A 22,405-nucleotide genomic window follows, 5' to 3' on the forward strand; every position below is an offset into this window, starting at 1 on the left:
GTACAATAAGTAAGTGTCCTTGGTTGTACCAGTATTTGTTTAGACAGCGCATACACGCACACACACATGCATAGATAGATAGATAGATAGATAGATAGATAGATAGATAGATAGATAGATATGTGCTTCTGGGCGTGTGCGTGCCTGTGCGCCAAGCTGGCTACTTTCCCAACAAGATTTCTAATGAATTGATATATAGAATTCGGTGATACTACTACAACTACTACTACTACTACTACTACTACTACTACTACTACTACTACTACTACTACTACTACTACTACCTACTACTACTACTACTACTACTAATAATAATAATAATAATAATACTGATAATGATAATAATATAATAATTACTGCTATGAGATTCAGGTAGGTATTCTGGGCTCCTTTTTTTAATTTGACGCATGTAGTACCGGGATGGCCAGAAAAGATTGAACATGAGCGCTCCTATATGCGCAACCGTAAGCATAGTTTTCATTTTATCGTTATCTTGTCGAAGATGTTGTCCCTCTTTGCATTCGTTGGGCATCGTACTCCGGTGAGTGCTTGCGAGTGTGCCTTGAAAAGGGACGTATATATGCGGGCGTGTTTGCGATGCGAATGAGATGCACGTGTGTACGCGCGTATGTTACAGGCTACAGCTACGTGCGGCCGTGCAGGAACGTTCAGGTGGCCACCAAAAGGTTAAGGCCATCTAGACGGATACTGGACGTCCAGAAATGGCAGCCACAGCATTGCACTCTGTGCGAGAGCGCGTGGCGGCGTGTGCCCGCTGGATACGTCGTAGCTTGTCGCCGACGAGTACTTCGAGCGAGCACATCGACGAAGAATCTCCCGTGCGTGAATGAGCGTTCTATTTATACGCGTACTGATGTCGCGCGCTCGTGCTCTAGCCGTAACAATATGATAAGCTATTGTACTGATATCACGGTTTGTAAGACAAGGCAGTGAATGTGCAACTAGCTGTGCTTCATGAACACAACTTAAACGTATGCGTGCTCTAGTGATGTTTAAACTTACTAAAATGCAAATTGACACTGCAGCAGCAAATGAGCTTTTCACGTTTACATGGCTCTGTTTTGCTGTCGAATAACACAATGTTGTCTACTTCCAATGTTTCGAATATGTTTCGTTCAGGCCCATAGTACAAACAAATCTTAATCTAAAGTCTTCAGGACGGAACCATAGGTAAATTCTACGTCAGGTGTTGTATAACACGGCTCCAAGAAGTAAAGTAAGTGTATACTGTACATTCACATTTTAAATGCACCGAAGTGTTTACCATCAATTGTAATCATAAAAATGTTTGTTGTAAGTAATTTTTATCACTTTTGACCAATTATGGATTCCTAAATTATTTTTTTTTCTTTTTCAAAAATCCCCACCGATTAGCTGCCCTTTCAGTTTGCTCATCACACATGTTTTATAGCACTGTATATAAACTTGACGGAGGCTTCTTCCATTAAATTTCTTTAAATATTTACCAGGCGGAACTCTGGCACTAGTGTTTATAGAAGCTGCAACGCACGGCTCTTAAGCCAGCATGGGTATGATGGGTAGTGCACCGATTTATATAATTTCCGTTCTTTAGGCTCTGTTTGGCGTGGCGGGGCCTAAATTCGCTTTGCCGCAAGATGAAGTTTAGCAGAAGCTCAGCAGTTACGCTTCAGTGCTCGGACCTTGTTGGGTTCAGAAATTCTAGTTGGCTTACGAAGTTCGCTATAGTCCGTTTTTTTATTTTTTTGAATCAAAACCAACACACAACAATAAAAAGAGCCCCAACCCACAAACACGAAGATGAGGCACGTCCATGTACTTCTCATCGCTTCCATGGCGGGTGAACGATCGTAGCGCCGGAGTCATCTCTATAGTTAATTTAAGCAAACTATATGGTTTAGTCGACCTATACATGTTTGTCGGCAGACGAGAATGCGCAGAATCATTGATAGCTGTCATAATTCTCTACAGTACATAGACATCTCACACACTTACTGGTACAACCAGTGAGTGGGGTGGGTGCAAAACTGTCTTGCCTCCCTCTCCCCTTTCGAAATGTTTCGCTTTTGCATGTGTGTAACGCATACAAACGCACGCATGAACATACATAAGGTATTTCGGCTGCGCTACAGATGAAAGTGAAGTAACATTAAGAAAAGTGGATGCGCTTTCTATTGCCGTACGTTCATTACCATTTTCCTTTAACGTAGCAGGAAATTGCAGACTGCACACGAATCACCATAATTCAAGTGGTTGTTCCGATATTGGTAGCGGAATCGAAACGAGCGGTCACCGTGCTCTCTTTTAACCAAGAGATAACATGCAGTTTTTAAGTTCAAGGCATGCGGTGCTATGTAAGATGGCCCAATCTTCTCGAGTAGACGACGTCGCACCGAGTGCAAGACAGTGCGAGTGTGTAATAGCAGCGCTTAAAAAAATGACTACAAGAACGCGCGTCGTGTCACAAACGCATGCGGGACATTTGCGCAGGTCATCGAAGAAACGCCGCGTGCGTACACGTCAGCGCAGCCACTCCATAGAGAAATATACTATATTGTTACGAGAAGGAGACCGACTCGGAGGGGTAGTCACAGATGTATTTTCAGCCGGTAAAGCGAGCAGCGCTAGCCACAGAGATTAGCTCGCGCAGTCTATATGCTTTGTCTTCTTCAGCTCCATGCACTGGCACGTAGCATGACCCCCGGCGGCGGAGGCACCGTCCCGGTGCTTTAAAGGTCGTTATCTGACGCATTTTTGTAGGGCTTGATCCACGAGACGTGTACAACATCATTGGACCGATACAGCAGATGATGATGGATAGTTGGGGCTGATCTCGTAGGTGAAAGGTGTTGCTTGACGCAATATACGGTAGGGTCACGTGTAATGAGACAAAAGTTTTTCTGATAGGCCCAACTTACGATGAGGGGACCAGAGTAAAACGAGTGTACCGGGAGCGAAATGTACTATCGGCATCAAATGAAACTCGAACAGCGGAGCGCGTGGCACAAGCCTTATCAATGACATAGTGCGTGCCGTCGACCAGTCATTGGCCCAGACAGGCCCGCACGTCTGGTGTGGCAGCACTGCGCGATTTCTTATAGTGCAATATTTCTGCCTGTGTTCCAGGTATGGTATTTGAAAAAAACCAAATAAAAAAAACAGAGGTTAAGCTATTGCAGCCAAAGGTGAGTATTGTAGCATGGTTTGTCATCACGGAGTTCATCAACATGGAATTCCTGGCTAATTCTATTTATAGTAGGCAAAAGCCGGTTCATAATGCTTGAGATTTCACGCTGTTTCACTTCGTGCCAGTGGAGCGAAACGTTTCGCGCTCTCTCTTTCGAACAAACGCTCGGAATTTACAGTTAAAGTGATGCATTTTCGGGTCGGTCTCTGAAAGAAGGGTGCAGGTGAAGCAGCGCTGGTGAACGAGATACGACGATCGTTTGAAAATCAATGCCAAACCGATTATATTTATCTTTTCGTTTGATCCTGCCAAGTCACCTATTGCACTGCGATACTGAAGTAAAAGCAAGGAATTGCAAGTGATACGATCAAAAGTGCTTGGCACGCCCACTATGGCCACCATTACCACCATAGGAAAACTATAGCAGAAACGGAGATAATGCACTGTAGGTGGATCGCGCAGTGCTGCCAAACCGGATGTGCACGCCTGTCAATGGTGATGACTGGACGGCCAACCTTATTATACTGTTTCTAATGCTTGAAACACACCCTCCGCTGTTCGTGTTTCATTTGACGCCGATAGTACGTCTCTATGTTCCGCATCGTACCGACGGCATTGGTTGGTTTGCGACGCCATCAGCCGAGCGTGAGCGAGCTGACGGGCATGATCGGCTGTTATCGGATTGCGCGTCGTGTGCATGACCAGCAAATATGCCCGCGACGCGCAATCACGTCGTGGGCATACTCGCTGGTGGACGAGGTGCGAGCTGAGATGACTGTGTCCAGTGATAAAGTCGGCTCTCTTCCGTATATACAATAAGTAGAATGTTGAAAAGCCCGCTGTGTCGTGACGGGATGGATTATACGTGAAAGTTGCGTAGGATAAGGCAAGGTCCCAGTCTCGGTGGTCGGATGACACGTACATAGCGAGCATAGATGTTAAATGTTGTTAAATGCGGTCAAGTGCGGTTAAATCGTTCCGTGAGGCCGTTTGTTTGAGGGTGGTAAGCGGTTGTCTGTGTGTGTTGCGTGGAACAAGAACGCAGAATGTCGGCGATGACTTGGGATTGAAATGTGCGGCCACGGTCTGTGATAAGCTGTCTCGGAGCACCGTGAATCAATATTACGTCCCGTAACAAGAAGTCAGCGACGTCGGTTGCACAGCTGGTCGGTAGAGCTCGCGTAATAGCGTAGCGTGTAGCGTAGTCTGTAATAACGGCTATCCATTTGTTTCCCAATGTTGATGTGGGAAAAGGACCAAGCAGGTCTAACCCAACACGGTAAAATGGTTCTGCGGGTATGTCAATTGGTTGAAGATGGCCAGCGGGTAGCAGCGACGGTGTTTTACGACGTTGGCATAGGTCACACGTGGCGACGTATCTGCGTACCGAGCGAGCAAGGCCTGGCCAAAAGAAACGGCGCCGGACGCGCTCGTACGTGCGGGACACGTCAAGGTGTCCAGCCGTGGGGGCGTCGTGAAGTTCGGTGAGAACACAGCGGCGCATATGCTTAGACACAACAATGAGAAGGTCGGGCTCGTCTGGTCGGAAATTGCGGCGGTATAGCACACCCTTTTGGATGACAAAGTAGCGTATGGAAACATCATTTGGGGAGGATTCTGTACGGCTGATGATCTCAAGCAGCACTGGATCGCGCTTCTGTTCTTCCCCAATGTTAAGGAAGTTGGACACTGACAAGATGAAGTTTTTTTTCTGTGGGCTCGTCAGTGTCCTCAGGATCATCGACAGGGTACCGGGAGAGGCAATCGGCATCATGGTGTAGGCGGCCAGATTTGTAGACCACTGAATAGGAAAACTCTTGCAGGCACAAAGCCCAGCGACCAAGGCGGCCTAATGGATCTTTCAGAGAGTTGAGTAAGCAGAGCACGTGGTGGTCAGTAACGACCGGAAATGGGCGTCCGTATAGATCAGGTCGGATTTTCGCCACCGCCCATACAAGAGCCAAGCACTCACGCTCTGTTATCGAATAAATACGTTCAGGGGCGGATAGAAGGCGGCTGGCATATGCAATAACACAATCATGAGCATGTTGTTTCTGAGCCAGCACTGCACCAGTGCCATGTCCACTTGCATCTGTACGGATTTCAGTAGGGGCAGCAGGGTTGAAGTGTGCCGAAATTGGAGGAGTATTGAGAGTCGAGAACACAGAAGCCTCTTCGAAGCCCCATGAAAACGGGACGTCTTTCTTGAGGAGCTGAGTAAATGGCCTCGCTATGTGCGCAAAATTTTTCATGAAGCGTCGGAAGTAAGAACATAGTCCGCTAAAGCTGCGTGCATCCTTCGCAGATTGTGGTACAGGAAAGATTTTGACGACACTTATTTTTGCCGGGTCTGGTTGTACACCGTTGGCGTCTACTGAATGGCCAAGTACTGTGATTTGATGGCGTTCAAAGTGACATTTGAACGAGTTGAGCTGCAGGCCAGCACGATGGAAGATGCCTAAGATAGGTGAGAAGCGCTCTACATGGGTTTCAAATGTTGGTGAAAAGACAATGACGTCGTAAAGTAGCAAAACAGGTGGACCATTTAAATCCTCTGAGCAGGGAGTCCCTCATCCGTTCGAAGGTGGCTGGAGCGTTGAAAAGGCTGAGGGGCATGACCTTGAACTGATATAGGCCATCGGGGGTGATGAATGCCGTCTTTTTACGTTACATTTCATTTACCACTATCTGCTAGTAGCCGGAACGAAGGTCTATGGAGGAAAAATAGTGGGACCCATAGAGGCAATCAAGCATCCTCTATTCGTGGCAGAGGGTACACGTCTTTTTTGGTAATTTTGTTGAGGTGTAGATAATCAACGCACAAACGCCATGTACCATCTTTCTTGCGAACTAGCACTACAGGAGAAGCCCAAGGACTGCAGGATGGCTCAATGATGTCCTTGGTGAGCATTTTTTTACCTCATTTTGGATAATGTGACACTTGGCCGCCGACACCCGATATGGACGCCTGTGAATAGGATGCTCATTACCAGTGTTTATGCGGTGGGTCATACCAGTAGCTTTCCCCAACGGATGGCCGCTGAGGTCAAAAACGTCGATGTAGGACAGCAGAACCCGGTGGAGCTCGTCAGTCTGCTGCCGCGTTAAGCTGGAAGCAAAAATCGACGTAATAGCGCTGTCGGAGCAAGTGTCAGATTGATGTTGAGTGGGGGGGGGGGGGGGAGGGGTGTCAGAAGAAGCGGTCACCGTGAAAACATCTACCGCATTGTCTTCTAAGGTGCAGAGCAACGCCAAAGAGATCCCTTGTGGCAGCACTTGAGGTGTCAAGCTAAAGTTGACAACTGGGAGACACGTGCAATTTCCTGCGACGGATAGAATGGAGTGCGGTAATGTAATGTCGCGGTTTATGAAGACATCGGTGATAGGGGTCAGATCATAGTCACCGTCGGGAACTGGTGGTATTGAGACGAGCTTTACGTAGGTCATTGTCTGTGGAGGGAGGCGCGCATGTCTCGTTGGGCAGAAATGACTCGACTGCTGTGCAAGAGGTTCTGTTTTGTCTGTATCGTCAAGAGGATTTTCTGTCCGTCCCAGGAATGCAGCACCACCCCCTGGGGCTGCAACACTTAGCTTTCCGTCGAAAAACCTCGTGGGAAGACGGGGGTTCTTGGAGGACGGGGATCGCACAACTCCACCAAATATGTTACGAAAAGGAGACCGACTCGGAGGTGTAGTCACAGATGTATTTTCAGCCGGTTAAGCAAGCAGCGCCAGCCGCAGAGGTTAGCTCGCGCCAGTCTATATGCCTTTCTGCTTCGTCTACATGCACTAGGACGTAGCAATATAAAGAGTGGCCAGTGGAGCCTTTTCACAACCCATCCATTAGGGGTCCGACTGACCGCTAGATGGCGTAAACATCCTTGCTTTTGCTCCTTTGTTAAGACGTGTAATAACCTCCTCAAGAGGATATTAAATACCCAAGTTTGACATCAATTTTTTGCAAAAAAATAAATTCAAGTGATTTTTGCAATTTTCTATATCCGCTCTGCATCATATCCCGCTGAGGACATTTAATACTTTACAACAAAAACAATAAAGTATGACTGAAAAGCGTTGTCTTTCTGCATTTGTTTTGCACAAAGAGGCACATTCATGTGCCTGTTTGTGCTGCTTAACCTCCCTGCCGTTCTTTTCCTCCTAGTTTCCTTCCTTCTTGCATGTGGTTTAGATGTACTGTACATGTTTTCATTTTGTGGAAGCATGCGTGTGTTGCCTAGTGGTAAAGACCCTCGCTTTCGGAGCGTGAGGGTGCGAGATGAAATCCCAACATCGGAATGAAAACGTTTTGTTACTTTATTTATTCTTAAGACATAGCGAGTGGACCAGCCACTCGTGGCGTTGAAAGCAGCTCAATAGCTTGGGCGCAGGGCCCTACGTGAGTGTCCACTCTTTATGTGAGTATGTATCTCTATGGTCACTCAGTGAACATTTCAACTGTGCAGTGACATCAACGTGGTTGTCGTGCTATCTTTTTGCCAACTGAACACGTGCCTCCCGCAAGCGTGTTCGTGGGCATTTTGTCCTCTTTCGGTCAGGTTCTTTCCTACCACCTACAGCACGTAAGTTTCTACACTCGAAGGCAGCAAGGGTGCGTACGCAGTTATCTTGGGCTGCGATCGTCTTGATTTTATTATTTAATAATACAGAATAATATAAGGACAGGTTGTCACCAGGAGCGCTCGCATGATGGCGCAACTATAGAGTTACTGTATATGCTACCTCTAGGTAGCAGAGTTACGAATTTGTTTCCAACACTGCTACCAATTATGCACTGCAGACAAGCTGGAGCAGCGGCCGTACTGCCGAAAGCATTCGCCGTCCACATGGAATCTATCAAGTGACTGTTGTGCGCTCCGTAGCTCGTTAGCTACGAACTGGAGCTTTTATTGGCTTCAGATCTATGCCCTTGAGCTTCTACAGCAAAGTATTTGCGGGGACTCGGCCCATTTTCAAAAAAAAAAACATACTTAAATATTTAATGCTGAACGCTTAGCGTGGCACTTTTTCAATCTCGGTGGACATATAGTTTGTGTTTGTAAGTTGTTGCTTACCATCAATAGCTAGCGTCACACGACTATGTGGCAGTGCCGTTGCATGTTATTGGGCCTTCGTGCTCTGCGTTACCGGACAGACTAAAAAAAATTACAACATATACATGAACTGAATCATGATCCTATCAAACTCCCTTCAAACTAAATCACACACAACGCATGCCTCCGCGCCATCTAGTGATCACGCCCACCGTGGTGATCTGGTGGCTAAGGTACTCGGCTGCTGACCCGTAGGTCGCGGGATCGAATCCCGGCTGCAGCGGCTGCATTTTTGATGGAGGCGAAAATGCTGTCGCTCAGATTTGGGAGCACGTAAAGAACCCCAGGTGGTGGAAATTTCTGGAGCCCTCCACTACAGCGTCTTTCGTTGTCATTTGGTGGTGTTTGGACTTAAAACACAGGTATCAATGAAATAAATCGCATGCCATGATTATCATGTTTGCACCAATCATATACCTTTGTCATCCATTGACGTCACGTAGCACCAAGTTTTGTATATGCGAAGCTATCGAAACGACCGCGAGCACACTATGAGCGTACCATGTTGTCATGTTTTACATCACACGCATGTCATGATTATCATGTTTCGACGTGTCATGTACCTTCGTCATCCATTCACGTCACGTAATATTTAATATGGTATTTGTTAAGCTAGTGTTGAGTCCGGCGCCACAGCTGACGAGGGAGCGGCGCTCTTTTAATCCTCAAACAAGTAGCTGACCATCCGGCTGCCTATGCCCACCAGGTATTGCCCCTCCTAGCCGGAGAATGAGACGTCGTGTCGCCACGACGCCGTAAGCCGTTCGAGAGAGTACAGCAAATACAGCATCTGCCTTGGAAGAGACCGTGGCGGCCCCCGCAAATCACCAAGCTAATTAAGCGAACAGATCGACGGACCCTTTGATGTATGCTGTCATGAGCTTGGGACCCCTCGACCAGCGGCACACACACGACGAGGAAGAGCCCCGCTGGTGTCACCCTGGAGAACAGTGACCACGCCTTAATATTGGACGTTCACGTGGGCCGTGCATGTTCGTCCCCTCGCCAGTTGTGTGTGATCTGTGATTGGACAGTACCATCTGCACGTGCTGCCTGTCTAGGGATCTGGGGAGAACTTACCCTTTATATTGAGCCACCCGGCTCATTCGGAGGAGCGTCATGTAGAGGAGCACGAGATTCATAAGCTCGCCATGTAAGAAATAGCTCGTCATGTGCGAGAGCTCATCTTCTATATAATGTAAATAAACCCTCTTCAAGTCTCTCTTCCTCCTGCCTCGACAACTTCATCCCGGACCTCTGGTGCCTGCAACATCCGGTTGTAACACTAGAGAAATGGCCACGAGCACACCATGAGCGTGGCGTGTAGTCATGACTTACATGACATGCATGTCATGATTTAAACGTTAGGGTCTGCCACTTATGTACACCAAGCAGTAATGTCATACTATACCGGTTTTGCAATATGTCATGTGAACGAAGCCACCGCAAGAGCAGCAGGGCCACGGAATGTAAATCATGATATTCATGACATACGTGTGATGATTTTCATATTATGGTTAGTCAATTATGTTCGTTATATAGTCATGTTATGTCACACCAATTTTGGTACCGATGTCGTGATTGAAACTGCCTGCAGAGCTAAGTGTAGTAGGCGGCTGGACGACATATGGATAGATATATTAGATAGATAGATAAATAGATAGATAGATAGATAGATAGATAGATAGATAGATAGATAGATAGATAGATAGATAGATAGATATATAGATAGATAGATACCCTCAAAGTCGCCGAAGTTCGCTTAGAAATTCTTCGCATTAAAAAAAGTCAAAGTGCGGGCGACGTGCGCTGCACACTGATACGCTGTGCATTGTCGATAGTGTGCTCATGTGTGAATCGCGTTGACTCCTTACCCATTATTTATCGAACCTTCCAGTGTTATCACTGGCACTCACGCATTACCTTTAGTGTGAATAGGTTTACTCGTGTTCTACGCGTAATCTTACCAGAACAACAGTATTACGGAAAAACGGCCTAGTTGGTTTTGCTGCATACTGATACTGCATACTGATCCGCATACAACGAAGGTACTCGGGCTCTGCTGGGAAAGAAGCGATGACTCCGTTATTGTGACCACCGACAACGTCCTCAGGTTACTGTCGACAATGCCTACTACGAAAGAAATAACGCTTCAAGCATTTGCAAGTTGTACGATCCTTTCGGCTTTCTTACGCCACTCACTCTTCGAGCTTAACTGATTTTCCAAGATCTCTGGAAACTAAAGAATGCTTGGGATTGTCCACCACCACAAGAGCAGCACACAGCATGGAATGCCTGGTGTACCGAGCTTACGACGCTTAACGAGCATCGCCTACCACGACAAGGCAAGGCGGCGGCGCTAGGTTATTCAATGTGAACTACTGAGCTACACGTCTTCGCGGATGCCAGCCCACGGGCACACGCTGCAGCTGTCTACGTATGTACTGAATCGCAGCACTCGCAAGAACGCAGTACATACCTTCTCATGAACAAGGGACGAATCGCACCACTGAAGGTTCTATCTCTGGCTCGTTTGGAGCTGCTTGCCTGTCTTACAGCAGCCCCCATCTACAACCACATCAAGGGCATTCCATGTTTCTTAGGCACAAGACCATTCTTTTGCACCGACTTCCAGATTGCCATCCACTGGATATCACAAGATGCAGGACATCACGAGGTGTATATCAGAAACCAAGTCACAGAAATACAGAAGCACACGTCGGGCCACGTGTGGCAGCACTGCAAAAGCAAGGAAAATCCGACCGATCTGCTTACAAGAGGTGTCTCGGCAGTCACAATTTTGCGTTCATCTCTGTGGTGGAAAGGTCCTTAGGGCTCTCTCATCCCGAGCACACCTGGGAACCTGACACAAGAGCCACAAGGCTTGAAACACCCACTGAGGAATTGGTACTTGAGGCTGCTTGTGTCGCCACCCTTTCACAACAACAAGCGTTAATAAAGGTCACCGACTTCAGCCGGTACTCGCGCCTTCTTAGTAACGGCGTGGATATACACTGAACATTATTGGGTCAAGCAAGTCCAGCATTCGCACTTTCCGGATGGGCTTGCGGCGCTGTCGGTCGGAATACCTCTACCTACTTCATCGCATCTCATACCCTTGTGTCCATTCATGGATGACGACGGGTCTTTAAGAGTAGGAGGGCATCTCGAGCTTTTGCCCGGCTGCATCTCGGTTCGCCACCCTGCCATACTCCCTCCTCACGATGCTGTCGCCGAGCTACTGATTCAGTCAACTCATGAAAGAATGCTTCACTCAAGCATCGAGCTCACTCTCTTCGAATTAGGAGGGCGTTTCTGGGGGCTGAAAGGTAAAAAAGTCGTCAAGTCCGCACTGAGAGGTTGTTTTATGTGCCGACGGCGCAAAATTTTACCAGAAATGGCGCCTACAGCACCGTTACCACGCGACCTAATCACCGAAGTAAGCCCATTTGCGGTCGTCGGCGTTGACTTCCGTGGCCCCCTTTACTGTCATACGGTAAAGAATATTTGCTCGAAGGCCTACATAGCCATTTTCTTGTGCGCTGTGATACGTGCTCTACACCTTGAACTACGGGCATGACTCAGCCAGTTTTATTGCCTCCTTTCGACGTTTCTTTGCCCGTAGTGGACTACCGCCCACCATCTACTCGGACAACGCCCTGACATTCAATCACAGCGATAAACAACTCGGAAATCCATCGACTTTAGCAGTTTTCTGCAGTAACCTTCGCATCGAATGGAAGTTCGGTGTCGAGCGAGCCCCATAGTGGGTTGGATGGCGGGAGCGACTTGTAGGCATCACCAAGAACACGCTGAAACGTGCTCTGGGTCGCAGCCATCGGTCCTTCGAAGATATAATGGCAGTTCTCTGTGAGGTAGGCGCTAACATCAACAGCCGCCCACTGACTTATCTACCTAACGATCCCGAGGACCCTAATCCATTCACCCCTTTACACTTCCTGCTTGGCGAATGCGCAACATGCTTCCCGCAACATTTAGGCGCGGCTATACCTCAGTCAACGAGCGCCGATCTGCGACGTCGAGCGTGCCATCGACAAGCGCTGACGGATCATCTTTGGAAACACGGGCGAAAGGAGTAATTGTTGCTTCTGCGTTCAGCCCACGAAGTGGCACCCGAGGCACCACCGTGACGTCAAATCGGTGACGTTGTCCTGGTGCATGACGACTCAAGATGGCTCGCGTAACCGAACTATTTCCCGGCCACGACAACATCGCGTGATCGTGCTGTCTGAGGTTGGCATCTGGCTCCATCATCAGGTGACCGGTGCAAAAACTTTACCTTCTCGAAGCAGGCAGTATTTAAGTTTTTGTGGGCACGGGAGTGTGTTCTAAAATTAAAATAGAAAGAAGGGGCGGCGGGCACGAGCCAGGGGCGCTGGCTCGCTCAGTTGATTCCTTGACCTTCAACGCAACCAAACTATCGGGTCCGGGTCCCCTTCTTCGTTTCTCACAAGGCCAACAAAACACGAAAATGTAGATGTGCTGCTTGTATTTCGTTTCGTGTATTGTGTTACATCTATTACCATGTTACTCCGTGTCACTTTTATTCCATGCGCCCATTTCGAAGTACGTGTTAAGGCCAGTACCATAAACGGGAATCATATTGCTGTCGCTGTTTGTCATTCGCAGATTTTTAGCCCGATTGATATAGACAAGAGGGCCAGAAATGGTCAGAAGGAAATCCTAGCGCACATGAGACGCACTTTTAGGGGCGAAGCTCCTTATGGCGTGGCTTGTGCATCCCTCGTAGTACGTAACCACCAGTGGCACATACCCGAAATAGGTATAACATTTGACCTCCAAGGTGGTGCTGGTGAGAGATTTCTTCTGTGCGTTGTTTAACAATAAAAAATAGTGCTCAATGTACATGCCAATGGCTGCTAATGGGGAATGAGAGACAGGAGCATTCGGCTTTATGTCAACGCGCACGCTGCGATCCCCATTAGCAGTCAATAGCATGTACATTGAGCACTATCTGAAGGGAAAGGGTTGCTACGTTATACTCGCTGGGTGTAACCTCCTTAGTTTTAGAAAGATTTAGCGAGCGTTGAGCCACAGGGCCATGAATACAATGAACTAGTATATACCATGAATGAATTAGAGGTGGTTAAAGGGGGGAAGCAGATACGAAGCGCAAGCCGTAAGAAATTAAAAGCTGAATCCTCCCGTCTCTCATTTCACATTAGCAGACACTGGCATGTACATTGAGCACTATCTGACAGGAAAATGTTGCTACGTTATACTCGCTGGGCGTAACCTCCTTGGTTTTAGAAAGGTTTAGCGAGCATTGGGCCGCAGTGCCATGAATACAGTGAACTAGTATATACCATGAACTCAAGGTGGTTGAAGGTGGGAAGTAGACCCGAAGCGCAACCCGTAAGAAAGTGTGCGTGTGCCACCTCTCGTTTAGTCCTTGGAATGTCCACTGAATGGCGGTGCTTCTATATGGGGAATATATGATAAAAAGATGCGAGATGGTGGGACTTGGAGTGTTGAATAGATGGACGAACGGACACACAGACAGATGCATGGATGGACGCATGAACGGACGCAGGGGCGGATGCATGAACGAACGCAGGGACGGGCGCACGAACAGACGCATGGACGGTCACACAGACGGACGCATGGACGGTCACACAGACGGACGCATGGACGGACAAATGCTTCGCCCCACTCTCCATCATTCACTCTGTGGATATGCTGCCATTTTTTATTCCTCCGTTCGTGTGCATGCGTCTCAGCAAACGTTCTTGCAGGACGCGTACCGCTCTCTTGTGGGCCGCGGGCTGCGTAAGAGAGCGGAGACGATGAGCGTCTCTTGCAGGCCGGATTATTGCATTTCTACTTTAACAAGCTTCTCTACTGCTCGTGTACCGGTGCAATCTGCTGCATTCTCTCGCCAGTACCGGGGTGGAGTCTCTACTTTGCGAGATATCCCGCACGAACAAACATTTAGCTCGCGACATGTCAAAGCGTAGAATGGATTCTCATTACTTTGCTTCGGGTTGCCCAATCGGTAACCGGGACCGCTCCGAAGGCGTCGCTGTTAGCAACTTCCAGGGATGACGATTTATTTATTTTATTTATCACATACTGCGGACCAAGTATGGTCCATGCAGGAGAGGGCAATACAGTTCGAAATTCTTCTACATACATACACTTCCGCTGCAGTATACATTCACTGCAGAACAAAATTCATGTACATTAAAAATTCGTGAAAAACAAGGGACAAATACAGGCAAAGAAGCAGACTTAAGCAACAAGAAAAGGGTATAGTTTCATCTCGGCGTGTTGAGCATAGGGGAATCATGGGGCAGAGCATTCCAATCAGAGACAGTTCTCGGGAAAAATGAATACTTGTAAATGTTAGTGCGTGCAAATATAGGTGTAATGCTACGACTATGTTTATGACGTAAAGACCTGGTTGTGTCCTGTGTTATGTAATCTGGTGCATGAAATCCTGATCTGGAAAAGTATAAAAGGCGGAAAAAGTTAAGCCGTGCAGTTTTCCTTCGATCGGCCAAAAGTTGGAGGTTCGCATCCTGCAACAGGGCTGACGGCGAGTCGCGACATCTATACCGGTTGTATATAAATCGAGCAGCTAATCGTTGTATTTTTTCTATTTTCTGTATATTACCAGCTGTGTGGGGGTCCCACACAATGCTGGCATATTCAAGAGAAGGACGAACTATGACTTTATAGGCTCTAAGTTTTAGTGAACTAGAAGAACGACCCAATTTATATTTTAGAAAGCCTAATTTTCTCCTGGCAGCAGAACATATATTATCAATATGTGCTGTCCAGCTAAGCTTCGATGTAATCGTTACGCCCAAGTACTTGAATTCTTCTACTTGCCTGATAGCGTATCCACCTACATTATAAGTAAACTCCAGTTTTCGGATTTTGTTACTCAGACATAAATATGCAGTTTTCTCAAAATTAATTACCATTTCCCACTTTTTGCACCATTCTTTTATTTAGATTAAGTTCTCACACAAGTCATGCTGGTCATAGATAGAATTTATGGTATTAAAAATTATGCAATCGTCTGCAAATAACTTAACAGACACGCCAGGTCGGATGGCTTGAACTAAATCGTTAATATAAATATTAAATAGTATAGGCCCGAGAACTGACCCTTGCGGGACTCCAGATAACACCCCCAAATAACCAGAGGTGAAACCGTTTATATCTACGTACTGTTTTCTGTTCGTTAAGTATGCTATGACCCAGTTAATTATTTCCGGAGGAATGCCAATAACCTTCATCTTATCTATTAGCTTGATATGCGGGACCTTGTCAAAGGCCTTGGAAAAGTCCATAAAGATGACATCAACCTGTCCAGACTTGTCCAGAACTTTGGAGAACTCGTTAACAGTTGCTAATAATTGTGTGGTGGTAGATAATCCCCGTTGGAAGCCATGTTGAATTACTTTATTTTGTTCAAGAAAGGTATTTAAATATTTCGCTATAATATGTTCAAGTAATTTGCAACAAATACAGGTAAGGGAGATTGGTCGATAATTGCTGACTAATAATCTGTTACCTTTCTTAAATACTGGAATTACACGTGCTAGCAGCCAATCGTCGGGCACTGAACTAGTTTTAATCGAAACATCAAATATTATTACTAGGAATCTAGCTATAATTTCAGCATACTTCTTTAGAAAAACAGGTGGGATACCGTCAGGGCCAGTCGATTTTTTTACGTCTAGCCGCAATAATAGCTCTGTCACCCCTTCCAAGGATATATTTCTTAGGCTTGAAGGACCTGGCAACGTCATAATACTCAAGTTTTGTGGTCTTGAGAAAATGCTCTGAAAGTAGGAATTAAATGCGTTTGCTATTTCGTTTTTATTTGTGACAGCGGTTTCTCCGTTCATTATTTCATCAGGGATACGGTTGTCTTTGTTTTGCAAAAACTGGTAAAATTTTCGTGGACTCTCTGCCGCAAAGCGGCCTAGTGTCTCGGTGTAATAATGTTCCCTAGCCTCCTTCAACTTGGATGCTAAAGTATCTCTTAGATCGTGCAGAACTACATCATTAGCTATATTTTGCTTTCTTCGCCTTTTAATTTTGCGTTTTAGGTGAATTAGATCGCGCGTTATCCAGGGGTTTGTACGGCCAACTTTTTTAAGTTTATCTGGAACGAAATTGCGAATGCAGAAGTGGCAATAAAATTTGAATCGTGTCCATAGCGAGTTAACACTGTCGTCGCAAAATGATAGCAAAGCTTCTTCTAGGTAGTGAACAATCTGGAAATCGTCTGCAGCAGAATACTGTTTTACAACTACGGGCTCAGGTCTAGATGACCTTGTTCTACGAGGTAAAGAACAATTGAAATTGACCAATTGTGATCAGAAATGCCATCTAAAACTGTTGCTATACAGGATTCAAAACTTGTGGAACAGAAAACGAGATCTAGTATTGAAGAAGCTGAACTTGTCACGCGCGTAGGATCAAGGACTGTTTGCGTAAGGGAGTAAGCAAGCGACATGTCTAGTAATATTTCAGCACTCTGCACATCAATAGAACCACATTTCATCGATTCCCAATGCATGCCTGGCATATTAAAATCACCTGCAATAATGATGTTTTGATTTCGGTATTTTTCTAAGTGCTCGTACAGGTCTATCAAGAAAGCCGGTGGGGCGCCAGGGGGCCTATAGACTCCCGCAATAATAATAGGGTTACCAGCAATTACAGCTTTACAAAAAACACTTTAGTGGCAGCTATTATTATCAGGCAAGAAAACGGACGATACCTCGCCTTTAACAAGGATAGCAACTCCGCCCCCTCTTTTTTGACGATCTTTCCGATAACATGTGTGTGAAGGAGGAAATATGCAATTATCTGGAATTTGAGGGTGCAACCATGTCTCCGATATTACTGCTACGTGCGGGTCGTAAGAAAGCAAAAGGTGCTCGAGTTGCTCTTGCTTGTTGCATACACTTTGAGCATTCAGGCACAGCAATCAGAAAGTCTTTTGCGCATGCTCAGTTTTATTTTGGGTTTGTCATTTTTCCGCGTGGGAAGACTTACGTAGAAACACCCTGCGACCAGCTGGGTCGTCCCACCCATAAACGTTATCGTTTAAAAACAACTTGTCATGCACCAATTGCATCTTATCACCAGTACGCTTGTCCTGTAATCCAGATTGCCACAACTTATTTCTTATGCGCTGTGTGGCTTGAGAATAATCGTGGGAGATCGACACTTCAGAACCTTTGAGCTTTGGGCAGTTCCTGAACAATTCCATTTTTTCGTTGTAGTCGTACAGCCGGAGGATAACTGGCCTGTGGCGGTCTTTTTGCAGCCTTCCTATTCGGTGAATTCGTTCTACAGACCTGACGGAAACACCAAGTGTTTCGCCGAAAACCTTACGCAAAACCTTATCCTCTAGATCCTGCCTAGTTTCTTTTGGTTCCTCAGGAATTCCGAAGACGACTACATTGTTTCTGCATGAACGATTTTCATAATCGTTCAGTCTCCGGTCCTGCTCAGCCAAAGCCTTCTCCAACCGCTGTACTGTTCCTTCCAGCTTCTGTATCTTTTCTTCGTATTCCTTCAATATTTTCAGAACCTCGTCTAGTTTTGACAGCTTCGCATTTACCTCAGAAAGTGTGGCATCGCGCTTTGTGTCCGCTTCCTTTAGCTCTTTTAACTGAAGCATAATATTCTTCAACATTTGTTCTATCTCGGGACCAGGGTTACTTTCCACATCGCCACATAACAGGAGCAGAAAAACAGACCAGCAATCTATGACAACATGAATACATCTTTGAGGGCACGGTAGCACTATAACAATGTATGAACTTGAACGAAATCCAGAAAGTGTGTTGTAAAAACTGACCTGCACAACAAGCCAAGCAGAATCAAACATGCTGCTCCGACGAGTGCCGCCGCGCCCTCTGAGAGGACAGGGCTCGACCGGAGACTTTATATCCTGTATGGTTGGCGTCACCGAGTTGTGCAGCCAATTCGGTGTCCCGTCCGCTGAGTCGATGAAAAGATGATCAGTCCGTGCAGGCGTTTTCCACTTGTGCGATAAATCGGCAGTGCACAGCGCAGGCCCAGAATGAGCGGGTTGTTTGGCACATGGCAGCGGTCGGATCAAAAATACAACCTGCACAACAAGCCAAGCAGAATCAAACATGCTGCTCCGACGAGTGCCGCCGTGCCCTCTCCGATCTCCGTTGAAAATGGGAACGCACCCTCCGGAGGGCTCAAAAGTCTCTGACCGAAACTTCAGCGATGTTTAATCATAATAACGAGCCAGGATTCATCCTGCGAAAATATGTGCACGTCATAAACGGCTGTGACGTGCGCGTTCCCCGAGGAAAACTGTCACTGGTTCCTGATGCTGTGCCAAGGCTTTTGACAGGCTGCCCATGCAGTAACTAACCTCTTTATTGTACGTTTGCACGAATCAGAAAGCAAACGCGTGTTAGAAGTAACCACATCCGAAGCTCTGCAGGAGTCTGCGACGGCCCGACAACGCAGCCGAAGCTGGCATGGATGGATGGATGGATAGATGTATCCTGCTGTGCCCTTTAGATCGGGCAGTGGCTCAAGCCACCTAGCCATAAAGTTAAGTACTATTACTGTGTGTTTAAGGATTGAATTTCACTCGCACCTTGATTCTAGCCACCAATCAGTTAGCCTTCTCCTGGTTATTTCTACCCGTTTAAAGTGTAGTTTGCCTTCACTGTCCCTAAACCCCAATGCTTCGAAAACTTTGGTGTCATTATCTTCTACTATAGGGTGGAGCCCTTTACAGAACATTATCAGCCGTTTCCTCCTCTCCACACGCACTAAATATTGTGCCTGTGCCTTCGTATTTTGCTCGGTACGTCTTGGTCCGGAATACTCCCATTCTAGCCTCGAAGAACAGAGAACTACCCCGAGAATCATCGTAGATCTTTTCCCTTGCAGTTTCCTGCTTATAAGTTTGGTAGGTCTCCATGATGGTTTCGTAAGAATTACCATCTTCCACACGTCCCTCTCTGTTTCTTTCACCTTCTTCCTAACCAATGTTTCCTTTTTGCTTGGTATTCTGTTCTTGTCTAAATACTTGCTTGACAATTTTCGAGTTCGTTTCTTTCATTTAGTATCGACATTCTTCATGTACAAGTAACTGAATCCTTTCTTAGCCCAACGCTCCTCACCCATTTTCCTCAATCGCTCCTCAAATTCTATCTTGCTGCTAGCTTCCCTGCACTCAAACGATGTCCATCCCATGTCTCCCTGTGCCCCCTGATTTGGGGTATTCCCGTGTGCTCCCAAAGCAATCCAACCTATGCCACGTTGTTTAATTTCCAATCTTGCTTGAACTTCTGGTTTTACGCACAAGACCGCATTGCCGAACGTCAAACCCGAGACCATGAGACATTTCCTAATCCCTCTCATAACAATATACCTATTGTAGTTCCACAGTGCCTAATTTTTCATTACAGCGGCATTCCTTGTGCTCTTAGTCGTTACGTATCTTTCGTGCTCCCTTAGATACTAAGCCCCGTTATTTATCCATACGCCCAAATTTATCCACTATTTCGAGCGTGACTTCCTGTATCTTATTCTCACTGCCTTTGTTATCAATAAAAATCAAGATTGCCGATTTTCCCTTGTTGAACTTCGAATCTAACCTATCGCCTTCATTGTCACAGATGTCTATCAATCACTGCAGATATTTCTTGCTGTCGGCTACTAATACTATATTATCTGCATACATCAATGCTGGTAATGACTGGTTAATTTGTTTCCCTTGCTTGGCAAAAGGGAGGCTGAATCCGAGTCGACTCCCTTCTAATTTTGCTTCTAGTCCCTGGAGATAGAGCATAAATAACAAAGGTGGCAAGGGACACCGCCGTTGCCACATTAGACACTAGGCCACCGCAGCGGGGCTACTCTAGATATCGTACGCGGAAAATATTTACTGTTGACAATGCAGTGTTCAGTAATTAAAACGCCATTCTCAGATCACACAACTGCCGCCACCTTTCGCACCTCTGGTGGGTGGTGGGGACATTGAGCTGACGTGCTATAACATATACAATGTAAACACACGCCATGAGGCTTTGAAACTGCATGTCGCTCCCGAGCAAACACTACGCTGTAACTGCTGGTTCAAAAGGGGCTATAGCCACCTGGCGTTGTGATTATCGGTAAAGTTTAGGTGGAGAATGAAGGCTACTAGTGTTTCTGAAGTTACACATCTTGTGTTGTTACTTACAATTCGTTTTTATCTCTTTTTGCCTTCGCAAAAGGAAGGGGCCTACTTTACTTTTATTTCCCACCCTCTCTCCTGGACACATATATTTCACTACTCATACCCTTACCCCTGTGCACTACTGCATAGGTGCTGTCCCTTGTGAGGGACAGTTGCCGGGTGCACTTTTGTATTCATTTACCAACTTAATATTCACTACAACCCTTCCCTTCCCCGTTTCCCAGAGTGCGCATTCTCTGACAGCGATTAGTAACAAGAACTGAGAGCCGTCTTGTGGCGCTGTGGCGCAATGACCCTTACTTTGTCTTTTGAAAGTTTTGTTCTTCTTGTCGATTAGAGTTGTCGTGCTTTGTTGTTATCCTATAGGAAAACGCGGCGCCGAACCTGCGGCCAGTCCATCAGCTGACGGGACCACCCTTAATATTCAGCTTGAAGTACGTCCAGACGGCTCCTGGTGCGCTGAATCTCACAGAAACTGTGAGTGAATCGTAGACCATTCCTGACTTCACCCACCTCTTTTACGCATAGCTGACGATATGTGTCCTTATAAATGTTTATAACACTTCTTTAGCTACCTTACAACTGAACTGACCAAGGGATAGGAAATTTGACTATGAATGATGTCACACGCGCATGAACGCTCGCACACACACCCATGCCAGTAGCTCCAGCCACTTAGCCATTCCTTTGTCACGCTCCTTTTTGTGTCAAGAAAAATGGAACAGCTTTGGAAATGACTCTTGTGCATGTAGATGTTATAGGTGCGGTGAACTCCAATGGAGTGTCATCGAAGGTTTGGGGCGTGAAAATTATTATCATTCGGTTACCCCGGTGGTGTGGATCCCACGTAAGCTGGCAGCCCTCAGGGGCTGGTTGCATCCTCGTCTCATCAAACTGACCAAAGCTGTTCTTCTTGTCCTGCGTAGAGCAGCAGTGTCTTCCGCTGTTCAGCTATTGGATTACGCCGTCTCACCACCTTTTTGCAGGACCTCAGGATGTGAGGTCGAGTGGCTGGTCAATCATCTGTGGGTGCAGACAAGCCCTGCTGTTGCACCCGACCGTGCCTCTTCAATTTTCTAATCATTGTTTGAATAGGAACAAAGTTTTCGAGCAGCTCCCGCCTGCTTTAATGTGTTTGAAAGCGTCTTTCCTTTTAGTGAAGCTTAGTGAAAGCACTTTCCGTAAGACTTCAGGATTTAAATTTTAAATTTTAAAATTAAAAAAAAATACGCATTACTAACAATAACAACACTGTATTATGTCAAACTTCTGCAGTGGATTAAACAAAACAAGCCACAGTGTCCTCAGAACCCGCCTGACAACACTCATACTATGCGTCAGCAACGCTGCAAAATCCCAGCAATAAGGACAAGTTATGGCAAGCAACACGTTCAGTGTCAAATACCCACAATGTTAAATCGTTTACACGGTCTCATAGATTTCAATTCCGTACCTTCGAACACCATCATCAAGTCCATCTTAATGAACCATGATATTGAGTATGCTTATTAAAGTTTCTTTACTTGATTCGTTACATCCTATCTATCAATTTGAGTTATGTGTTGTAGTTGCTTTTCTTATGCTTTATTTTATATTCTGTATTGAAGTTTCTTTTCAGATAACGCTTTTGTGATAAAGTGATTTTTCTAATGTTTTTTTCTGAAATAGTGTGACAAGACCATGCAAAATTTTGTTGTGTTATGGTTTATTTATTGCGTTATTTATTTATTTCTGTGTGTTACTTGTTGTGTTATATATTTATTTTTGAAAACAAATGCGACAGATTGACCGGCCTGCGTGCCAAACTGTATTTAGGAGCAGAGGCCCCATGTCAGGCTATATAGCCTTTAGCCTCTG

The 22,405-nt window shown here is 46.1% G+C and overlaps 1 protein-coding gene across 1 annotated transcript in view; it reads left to right on the forward strand.

The window, feature by feature from the left end:
* Positions 1-22,405, forward strand: part of LOC119177951 (uncharacterized) — an 81,643-nt gene that overhangs the window by 26,990 nt on the left and 32,248 nt on the right. Inside the window, exon 2 of the mRNA XM_075870401.1 lies at positions 20,915-21,025. Coding sequence (XP_075726516.1) covers positions 20,915-21,025 — 111 coding nt within the window. The remainder of the gene's footprint in view (positions 1-20,914; positions 21,026-22,405) is intronic.

The sequence above is a fragment of the Rhipicephalus microplus genome, chromosome 1, assembly GCF_043290135.1.
Source record: "Rhipicephalus microplus isolate Deutch F79 chromosome 1, USDA_Rmic, whole genome shotgun sequence".
Classification (NCBI taxonomy): Eukaryota; Metazoa; Arthropoda; class Arachnida; order Ixodida; family Ixodidae; genus Rhipicephalus; species Rhipicephalus microplus.